This window comes from Phoxinus phoxinus (genome assembly GCF_949152265.1).
Source record: "Phoxinus phoxinus genome assembly, chromosome: 1".
NCBI lineage: Eukaryota > Metazoa > Chordata > Actinopteri > Cypriniformes > Leuciscidae > Phoxinus > Phoxinus phoxinus.
The window spans coordinates 8678064-8689710 of record NC_136876.1 but is presented as its reverse complement, the minus strand read 5'-3'; the positions used below and the strand labels follow the sequence as shown (position 1 = coordinate 8689710).

The 11647-nt window shown below is 36.2% G+C and overlaps 2 protein-coding genes across 2 annotated transcripts in view; one reads left to right on the top strand and one right to left on the bottom strand.

Moving 5' to 3' along the window:
- Positions 1–11647, bottom strand: part of LOC307001012 (uncharacterized protein) — a 573545-nt gene that overhangs the window by 468572 nt on the left and 93326 nt on the right. The window lies entirely within an intron of this gene.
- Positions 1–11647, top strand: part of LOC307000534 (L-asparaginase 1-like) — a 56993-nt gene that overhangs the window by 28978 nt on the left and 16368 nt on the right. Inside the window, exons 4-11 of the mRNA XM_079616176.1 lie at positions 876–987; positions 2065–2176; positions 2364–2489; positions 3840–3923; positions 7422–7548; positions 8791–8903; positions 9088–9270; positions 10482–10595. Coding sequence (XP_079472302.1) covers positions 876–987; positions 2065–2176; positions 2364–2489; positions 3840–3923; positions 7422–7548; positions 8791–8903; positions 9088–9270; positions 10482–10595 — 971 coding nt within the window. The remainder of the gene's footprint in view (positions 1–875; positions 988–2064; positions 2177–2363; positions 2490–3839; positions 3924–7421; positions 7549–8790; positions 8904–9087; positions 9271–10481; positions 10596–11647) is intronic.

Genomic DNA, 11647 nt, shown 5'->3' with positions numbered 1-11647 from the left:
CGTCTTATAGCTAATTCTCCCAATATTTGACTAAATGGTTTGTTTTCTAAAAAATATCCACTTTTACCCCAGCATCAATCAAATATTTTTAGAGATCCACTGATCAGAGAAACTTAAATTAGTAAAATTAAATTGAATTAATTATTATTCTTATTACTATTATTATTTTAATATAATTGAGACAAATGTCTTAACATACAATCCTGTTTGTGACGCCAAATTCTAGACTTGAAATACAGCCTTTCCCCATTATTTTTAATTACGCAAGTAACATCAGTTATTTTGCCAAGAGACTCTTATTTATTATGTATATATATATCAGACAGAGAGAAACATGCATAGAAACAGAAGGTTACAAAAGAGGTAGTCTTCATTCCAGATTTCTCTGTTCCCCATTTATCTGCCCTCTCTCCTCATCTCTTTTCTCTTACCCCCTCATACCAGCTGTATGTTTTTCTCCTTGTTTTTTTCTGGGCTGGTACAGGAAGGATTGAGCTTATATGCACCACTGAGGAACTTACAACTTCATTGTAAGGTAGAAAAAACATGTTGGTTATGTCAGGTGTTCATCAGTGTCTCAATTCTCTCACTTCTTTTCATTCACTCAGTCAAGTGGACTATAAACTAATGTAGGGAATAGTAAATGAGGGTATAGGGTGGGACACATGGGAACACAGCCTGTTGACTTGAGCGCTGTTAATTCACAATATATTCCTGTAAGGTTTTTTTTGTGAAAATGACAAATATTACCCAGTATGCATTGTTTTCTACGGTACGTTACTGTTTGAATTTTTTTTTTACAAGGTTTACTGTGTGTTAATCAATTTGGTGCATTTGTTCATAACTTTTTACAAGCTTTTCTTCTATATTTGCAGTTTTGTCTCCAGAACCTAATGTTTTTGTTAAAACTCTACGCAAACTCTCCATTCTGCATGATGAGCAGTACGCACAACAAAAGAAACTGAAAAAGGACATACTGGTGCTGCCGTAAGTTCTTACGCAGATGCACACAAATATATCAAAATTGGAGGTGTTGTCCTATTTATTGATCCAGGCACTAGCTGCATTCATATTTATGTATACAAAATACAGGTTTGAATTGTTGGTTTCTGCTCATTGTTTATATGAGTCCACACACAGAGTGTTATAAGTAACACTGAATCCCTATTAAAGTTAAAAAGATAATTAAGTGAATAACCGAGTGATGTTTGAGCATTATTGAAGACACCTGATGTTAACAAGCAGAATCACTGAAGGAGAAAAACTCACCATTATGGTGGTCGGTGTTTGTTTTAGTTGGGCTCTTGACCCTTACATTTTTATCTTTAGACTTAGTTTGGCTGCTGTACCTGAGTTATAATAGTCAGATGAACAAATAGAAAAAGTGATCTGATGGTGTTGATTGTGTTTTGACCTAAAATTTCTAAATAAATTTAATGTGGGCTGTACTCTGAACATTAAAAAACAAGCTACTAAAAAGTCACATAAAAACAGCAGGAAGAAAATAGTAAGATTGTTGAATAATAATAGTATAATAAGTAACCCTTAGTTCTAAAATACTTACAGTATAAAGTATTTGTTAATTCTTCTAGTTGTTACCCCTTAATTCCCAAAACTTTACATATTGTTCCCTTATACTTTTTATTACAGAAAGTTACAATGTAAAATTGTTTTAATTACACAGTACTTTGTGGGCTGTAATCTAAAGCGTTACTGTCTTTACTATTTCTTTTTATCAATTTAGGACATCCTTGTTGAATAAAAGTATTATTTATTTATTTTTACAAAAGAAAGTAAAATTACTCACCCCAAACTCTTGAATGATAGTTTATATTGGTACAAAATATTTCCATTTTAAATATATGCTGTTATTTTTAAACCATTATTTTAAATTGTAGTAATATCTCACAAAATTATATTTTTTTTCTGTAAAGTTAAGTCATTGCAGGCTGAATAATCATAAGATACTTCAAGATACTTCATAAGATACATTAAAAATAGTAATGTGTCCAAACTTTTGACTGGTTTGTGCTGTTACAGTATGTTCTTTCTCACCCCCAACAGACAGTCCAAACAAAAGAAGAGGATTGAATACACAGTTTTAGAGTATACTCCCCTCCTCGACTCCTGTAATATGGATAAAAATGACTGGGCCCGTATCGGAAAAGACATTGAGGTGCTTCCTTTTCAACCATCTCTATGTTTGGCTATTTGCATTCTTTTTTTTTTTCCAAAAAAGGAACTTTTTGTAAATTTGTAATGGGTAATCTTCAAATTTCTTGATGGTAGATCAGTGAACAGGTCAATTTGTATGTCAAAAATCATTACTGAGATTTTGAAAGGGTTTTCCCTCGTGTTCACAGGAAAACTATGATCGATATGATGGATTTGTTATCCTGCACGGCACAGACACAATGGCTTACACCACTTCTGCCTTATCCTTCATGTGTGAGAATCTGGGAAAGCCTGTCATCTTCACTGGCTCACAGGTAACGCATTTTAACTGTATTTATTAATGCATTAATTAAATTTATTAATGCATTAATTCTCACCTTTGTGTCGCACAAATAAAGCAAGTCAAATTTATTTATATACACCTTTATTTATATAGCGCTTTTTACAATACACATAGTTTAAAAGCAGCTTTACAGAGATAACAGGAAAATAATACAACACATTTTTTTTCCAGGAGATAATAGCATCTCAGTCCATCTTAAGTAAGTTTAGTGATGATTAATTTTGTTGTAAAAAAAAAGAAAAGAAAGTTATTTAGTTCATTTATATATATATATATATATATAGCTCTTATCATTATATACTGTATATGTATATATATATATATATATACATTACCGCTGTAACTGCATTCACAGATTTACCTGCAAAGTACTGTTTTTTTTTTATTATACCTTTTTTTTATATGCGGATTCTTGATGTCTCTGTGTGTGTCTAAAATTACTTTTACCATAATTAAAGAAAAATATCTGAATTCATAATGTCTGATCTGTAGCAAGAAAGGAATGTTGAAAAAATATCTATTACTAACAAAAAACACTTTACATCAGAGATAGGATTAGTGAAGTATTGCACTTTATGATACTGAAAACTTTATCAACTGATCATATTTGTTTCTGGCTTCCTTTGCAACAAATGATGTGCTTTAGTAAACACTGTTACAAATACCACAAACTTACATAAGAAGTCAAGTGCCCAACTAAATAAACACTAATCACCACATATTTTAAAACATCAACATCTAAACCGCTGTTGATTCTTTAAAAATAACTTCTGTCGATATAAAACAGAGATTAAGTCAATCTGGTTAGTAATGAAGCTGCATTAGAGATTAACACCTGCTGTTAACAAGCAGAATTACTGAAGGAAAAAGATACACAAGAACTACAACTGACTTCAGCCACAGTTTTAGATGAAATCCACTGAAGATCAAAGAAGACATTACATCTGTGAAGATCTCAGCAGAGGAGGATTAAACAACTCCACAAACAGCATTACCAGCTTCGCTTATTACTAACCGGATTGATTTATTTTAACAAGATGTTGATTAATAAGATTTTGAGATCTAATTGAGAATTAACAGGGATTTAACGCTGTTTCATTTGAAGTCACCATAACAATGTAGTGTTATTTAGTTATAATTAGTGTTTATAATTAGTTGGGCTCTTAACTCTTATCATATCTTTTGTCCTTTTTGGCTGCTGTGACAGTGTGTGTCAAACTTTCTTCAGTGTGTAATAGATTGCTCCTGTCTGCCTTACTGCTGAGTAGTATTTGTCTGAAAGATTTGTATAGCTTTCTGTTTTGAATCTCTTATGTTGCAGGTGCCCATCTTTGAGAGGAGGAATGATGGGAGGGAAAACCTCTTGGGGGCGCTGTTGATAGCAGGAGAGTTTGTCATCCCTGAGGTGAGTTTTGATTTCAATTCTCTGTGAGTGATGCCTTTATTAGTTTAAGCATTTAAACCTATTTAGTATTTAAAGGGGTCATATGACAGTTCTAAAAATAACATAATTTTGTGTATTTGGTTTAATGTAATGTGTTTACGTGGTTTTAGGTTAAAAAAAGTAATTATTTTACACATAACATTTATTGTTGCTCCTCTATGCCCCGCCTTTCTGAAACGCGTCGATTTTTACCAAGCTCATCGTTCTGAAAAGCGCGGTTTGCTCTGATTGTTCAGTGATCCAGTGCATTTTGATTGGTCTGATTACCTTAAGCGTATGACGGAAATGTCACGCCCCTTACCATGTTTGGATCATCAGCTCCCAAAGCATTAACAACAGGTGATAATGTCGGTTCTGCCTTATCAATTCGAGCCCGAATCAGATCCGGAAAATGCAGATGACCAAGCTGACCGATCAACTTTGCCAGTGCGACTGGACCAGAAATGACAGCTTTAGCGTAGGTTCTGCCAGGAAGACTCAATCAGCGTGCCACGTATTACTTCTCTTCTAACCAATCATGTGCTAACACTCACAGTATAAAAGATCGGTACTTACATTCGTCTGAGTTCGCAGATGCTGACGCTGCCAATTACCTCCATCCTCCCCAACCACCACCAAGATGGTACCTTCCCCCTCATCCTCCCCAACCACCACCAATATGGTACCTTCCCCAACCACCACCAATATGGTACCTTCCCCTTCATCCTCCCCACCACCACCAGGATGGTCCCTTCCTTAACCTCCAGGGGGGGTCGGCTGCGCCCCTGCCTTCGTCTTCAGGCAGGATATGCAGATTCCGCTACCCTCGCATTGCTCTCTAAGGACGGGGCCTACGCCAAAGAACTTTATAAATTCATGCTTGCTGGGCTGTTAATAAATATACGCTGTTATATCAATTTATCTCCAGAGTCTTTCTGGTATAACTTATCAGATTGTTAAGGTTTTATTTCATTGGGGACCTAAATACTGATTATAATGACTACTGTCTTTTTACGTGTCGTGCCGCGCTACAGGTGTGAGAACACTACGTAAACATAACACCATTTCTGCATTTAGCATCTATAATGCTCAAAACTCACATTTGAATAGTCAGTAGCAAATTCTTAAAATATGAAAACATACTTAGTGTGAGTCAGAAGCGCCAGAATATACATGCTTCTGGAAACAGTCCTCCGAAAAATGCGCAGCACACAGTTGAATATTTTAGTTGTACTGTTCTGGAACAGTGTTGTAAATAAAGCTTAACCACTCTTTTCTAATTGTGTCCTCTTTTGGAAAGCCGTACAAAGTAGTTTGGCTTTTGCAACGGAAAACACAGCGTCTCCACGACATGGCATGACATACAGCGGGAATAATGTCATGAACGAAAGAGAGAAGGCAAAAGCAGGTCAAATCACGTTTATTAGAAGATAACAGAGAAGGTCAGGTCCACACCAAACAGTTGAGTTGAGTCTTTTGGCGGTTCTGATATATTCCAAGTTCGTGTGATCGGTCCAGACGATAAAAGGTACCCCTGACCCTTCTAACCAATGATACCATTCCTCTAACACTAACTTGACTGCCAACAACTCTCTGTTACTAATGTCATAGTTACGTTCGGCAGGCGACAAAGGATGGGACAAAAACGCGCACGGATGCGTCTTGTCGTCTGTGGGAGAACGTTAGGAGAGAATTGCGCCTACCCCTACCTCTGACGCGTCAACCTCCACTACAAACTGACATGAGGGATCAGGGGCTATCAAGATGGGAGCCGAAACGAAGCAACTTTTCAGTTTGGCGAATACAGGCGAAGCCTCCGCTGTATCGGACCACCTGAACATAGGTGAACCACCTCCCCAGGTGTTGGAACTGTTGGGTGAGCTCGGACACCTGCGCCACTCGAGCTTGTACCGCCTGCCCCGTGTTGGCGATACTCTCCTCCTGCAAATCCATCTGATTGATACTGCAAGCAATTCATTAATTTAAGCTGATTTCAGAACCACCTGCTGCCTCCATGCCTTGGTCAGATCGTTCTGTTATGAACGAAAGAGAGAAGGCAAAAGCAGGTCAAAATCACGTTTATTAGAAGATAACAGAGAAGGCAGGCTCCACACCAAACACGACACACAGGGGCTGGAGAGTGATGTAGGGACTTCAATGGGCAACCGTGCTGAAGGTGGATGGTGGATGAATTTACTTTACTTACTTACTTTACTTTATACTTTATTGTCAGACAGAGTCTGAAATTTGTTTTACATGACAGTATCCATGCTTACCACAACATTTAACAAACATTCAATATTGACATTCACTCAAACCACAGAGTTATACAATCATTACAACATTTATCCATCGGCCCCATCATCCCAATACTCCTGATCTCTGATTAGGTTAGGTTTTGTTCAGCACTATGATTGCCTGATGCACAAAATAATTTTTTAGCTTCACCTTATTAAATTTGGGAACTCTATACCTCCGCTTTGACGGTAGTAGTTCGAACTCTTTGTGCAAAATATGCATGGGATTAAAAACTATATTGTGAGCCAGTCTGAGAATATTATTGTGATAAACTGAGTCATAAATCTTCTCAAGCGGCTGACCTACTATCTTTGAGCAGATTTTTAATTGATTAACAACCTTTGTTTTTAACACGACAGACAGACTTTTATACCAACTAGAATTACAGTATTGCAGTAAACTCAATATTACAGACCTAAAAAACAGCAGAAGAATCTGCCGCCTTACTCCAAAAGACCTAAGACGGCGAAGAAAATAGATTCTCTGCTTTGTCTTTTTGATGAATGATGAGTCCAGTTCAAGAGAGTGAAGACGATGAACAGAGATGAAGACATGACGAACAATCCAACAGGAACGGAGACCAAGAGAGAATGCCAAACGGGAACAGGAACACACACCGGAAACACCAAGATCTGACAACACAAGACACCAGTCACTGAGAGATTATATAGTTGAGTAAAGTGGAATCAGCTGACGCTGATGATCAGCAGCAATTGGAGGACACACCCACACTAATCATACACACTACACCACAATCACACAAGACAAGGAAGAGACAGTGATTTCATGAACCGTGACAAATAAAAGTTAAGCCTTCTTTCTTTGTGTATACATTTGGGTGGTGTTGTGAAACACTGCCCCCACAGACTGGCGATATTGACTGAAAGTATGACAGACTGAAATTATGGAAGATAGTTTAATAAAAAACAGGAAATAATATTTGATTAAATGTGGTTTTAAGTGTTTAAGTGGTTTTCAATCATTGAGATGATTGAATGTTTTGCAGTATTTTGTTTCTGCTAATGAAGCACAATAAAGATACTTTATTATACAGTAATTGTAATAGCAATACATTATTGTAATAATTATTGTTTAATAATAATAATTGTTATAAAAAAAAAATGAAACCGTTTAAATTTAGTAATGGACATGAACAATATCCCTTTGTGTCTTTATTCACAGGTTTGCCTGTACTTTCATCATAAGCTGTACAGGGGCAATCGTGTCACCAAAGTGGACTCTGGAAGCTTTGAAGCATTTAACTCACCAAACCTGCCGCCGTTAGCCATCGCTGAAGTCGACATCAAAGGTGACACACAATATTAGTCCTTAGTCCCATGTGGATCTATTTATAGAATAGTTTTTCTAAAATAAATTAAAATTTATCAAAATAAAAAAATTCTTCTTTTTTTTTTCTGCCTTAGAAATTAAGTATTGGTTGCTCTTTTCAAAGCGTTTACAATCATTTAGGACTGAGGGTTTTAAAGGAATAGTTCATCCAAAAATGAAAGTTCTGTCATCTTTTACTCACCCTGAAATTGTTCCAAACCTGTATGTATTACTTTTTTCTACTGAACACAAAATAGAGATATTTTGAAGAATATGGGTGACCAAACAGTTAATGGGCCCCATTGACTTCAGACATTCTTTAACATTCGTTTGTTTTCAGCAGAAGAAAGAAAATGATGCCATCTTTTCATTCACTTTTCATTTTTGGGTGAATTATCACTTTAAGCTCCAAAAAGGATGCGCCAACATTATTAAAATATCATAAAAGTGGTCCATAGTGGATTTTTAAAAAATATATATAATATCAAATTCATCAAAAAAAAAAAAAAAAAACATTTTAGGAGAAAAGGGGGAAAATAATACAAATGACAAAAACACAACATGTAACTAAAATGTAAAAGAAAATGTACACACACACACACACACACACAAACACACACACACACACACACACACACACATATATATATATATATATATATATATATATATGTGTGTGTGTGTGTGTTTGTGTGTTACATTTTCAGTACTTTTGTTGTTTTTATTGTCATTTGTATTATCCCCAACCCCCCCCCCCCCCCTCCCCTCCCCCCTTTTTTGTATACATTTGATTTCAATTTTAGTGTTTTAGGACATCAAGGTAAACTAAAAGAAAATGAGCCTTGGCAATTCATAAATGTTAATTTTATTTTAAAAGTTTATTTTATTTTCAGGACACAAGTTTTTTTGTTTGTTTTGTTTTTAAACTATTTTTTAAACTATCATTTGCAGTTCACTTTAATAATCATGTGGTGAGAAGAATGAATTGCAAAGTACAAATATTAGCCTTGTGTAGTTTTAAAATTAATTTCAGTTCATTAAAAATGGCGCAAGCTCTAATAATGCACAAATTATTAAGAAAAAAGTTACATTTTTGATAATATATGGTGTCAGGACACTGCTTGAAATTTAATGTCAACTTCCTTGTTAGTGATGATGCAGTTTTATTTATTTTATTCAGATGTGTTATGTTGAGTATTATGTTTTATTTCTTACTCTTTAGTTAACTGGGACACTGTGTTGCGAGCCAATCCAACCACCAAATTCACGGTCAACACACAATGGAAAAGTAACGTGGGTCTCCTGCGACTCTTCCCAGGAATCACTGCTGATACAGTAAGGCTGTGGCGTGTGCTAATATCTGCCTTCATTTGCACACATATATTTGGTAAATCTCTTCATCCAGTGCATGAACATGTTCATCATTTAAAAAAATGTAGTAAATAATGGCAGAAGTTTCATTTTTGGCTGGACTTTCGGAAGTTTCAGATGTTTAAAATGAGATCCATTTCCTGATCAGGTCAAGGCCTTCCTGCAGCCGATGGACGGGATTGTATTGGAGACCTACGGCAGCGGTAACGCCCCTGACAACCGTCCTGACCTGCTGGATGCGATCCGTGAAGCGACCGAGAGAGGACTCATCATGGTCAACTGCACCCAGTGCCTGCGGGGCACGGTCACCAACACATACGCCACTGGACAGGTATGGGAGTTTGCTTAAAGGCACAATATGTATGGGTTTTCGATAAAAAGTATCCAAAAAAAAACACCAGGACAATTTTACATATTTATATACTTGTGTAACAAGCAGAATCACTGAAGGAAAAAAAATATAATTCAGTGTTTGCTTTAGTTGGGCTCTTGACCCTTACATTTTTAACTTTAAATTTAGTTTGGCTGCTGTAACTGAGTTATAACAGCCAGATGAACAAAGAGAAAAGATGATCTGATGGTGTTGTGTTTTTAACACTTTTTTTTGTGTGTGTTTGAATCACTGAACTAATTTAGAGCCTAATCTCTGAATTAGGTTTACTTTATTGATTATAGCAGCACTCTCCTTGAACATCATAATAATTTTTAGCATTGAATGAAATCTAAAGGATTTCTCAACTGTTTATACGTAGACAAACAGACATCAAGAATCTGCCTGTGAATCTCAACAATGGTGACAATTATAAAGCATGTTGCAGTGCATTCTGGGTGCCACCAATCAAAACCCATTCATGGCTCCCATCATGCATTGCAGTATGAGTAAATTAGGATCGCCTCAGTTACCTGAGATAAGGGAACGAGTATTGCGTCTGCTAGACGTGATGGGATTCCTTTTTCTTTAAATACTGAAGCCTTTTATAAAATAACGCAGTGCTACTGCACAGTGGAGTGATCTTCACACACGCTATTGGCTGGTCAGTGGGAACTGCACAAACCTATGGCTATATAAAAAAGAAAAGAAGAGAAACTTCCCTGATTCCACGCTCATTCACTGCATCATCAGGCTACACCTTTGTTTTGATTAAGAAAATTACACATTGTGCCTTTAAAGGGGTGGTATAATGCCCTTTTCACAATATGTAAAATAAGTCTTTGATGTCCCCAGAGTGTGTATGTGAAGTTTTAGCTCTAAATACCCCACAGATTTTTCTATATAGCATGTTAAAGTTGTCACTTTTTGAGGGTGAACAAAAACACCTTGTTTTGTGTCTGTCCCTTTAAATGCAAATGAGCTGCTGCTCCCGGCATATATCTCCCTTTGCTTTGAACTTTGAGCGTTGTAACTTTGCAGATGTTGTTTATGATCAAACAACAGCATTACACACTAACTAAAGTTAAAAAAGTGAAATCATACTCAACCACCGCTTTAAAGGCCTTATGTGTGTGTGATCCAGGAGTGTGTAATTTAATACTCCCTCTCAGGCTCTGCATGAAGCCGGTGTGGTCGCTGGATGTGATATGACCGCAGAAGCTGCTCTTTCAAAACTCTCCTATGTGCTGGCAAAACAAGACCTCAGTACACAAGAGAAGAAGGAGGTATGGAAGAAAACGTCTCTTAAAAAAAGAAATTCAAACCACATTTGGGTCAATAACATTCAAACATTCAAACTACCATTTAGAAGTTTGGAGTTCAGTTATAAATCTTGTGTCACGGTTTAAATCTGAAGCAGCACAACTGTTTTAAACACTGATAATTGTCACGGTGCGCGTTGTTCCTTGTTGTTGTCTGTCATGTGATTCCTTGTTTGCCATGTGTCTTGTTAATTGTCTGATCATTGTTCCCAGGTGTTTCTGATTAGCCACGCCCCCTTGTTATCTTGTTAGTCTTGTTTGCCTGTGTATTTATAGCCCTTGTGTTTCACTTGTTACGTTGTCAGTTGTTCTGTAACGTGTTGAAGACAGGAGGCGAAGCAGAGGATCTATACGCAGGGTATTTTAATGAAGTCACACATAAAACAGGGAACAAAGGAACAAAACCAGACCGATAAGAGACAACCATTACATGTACAACAACTGACAAGGTAACAAGTGAAACACAAGGGCAAACAAGGAATCACATGACAGACAACAACAAGGAACAACGCGCACCGTGACAATAATAATCATTAATGTTTCTTGGGCAGCAAATTATCATATTATGATCATTTCTGAAGGATCATGTGACACTGAAGACTTCGAGATGAAGATAAACTTTGTCATCACAGGGATAAATTAAATATTAAAATATATAAAAATTGAAAATGTATTTACAATTACATCACATTTTTTTTTTATGCAGTAGAAGACTTTTAAAAAAAAATCATAACGACGCCAAGCATTTGAATGACAGTAAAAAATGTTTTGAATATCAAATTTAAAATACAAATGCCAAGTTCTAGCCATACTCCTCGTATTCATGTTTGGCACCGTTCCCCATGTACATATAATAGTTATTACAATAACTGAGTAATAACCATGCATCTACCCATAAACCTAACCTTAAACAATAAACCACAAACCACAAACCTATAACCTTAACCCATGTAGTTACCTAATAGTAACCAGTACTTTCTTAGGTACACTGTAAAAAATTGCGCTGTAAAATAACA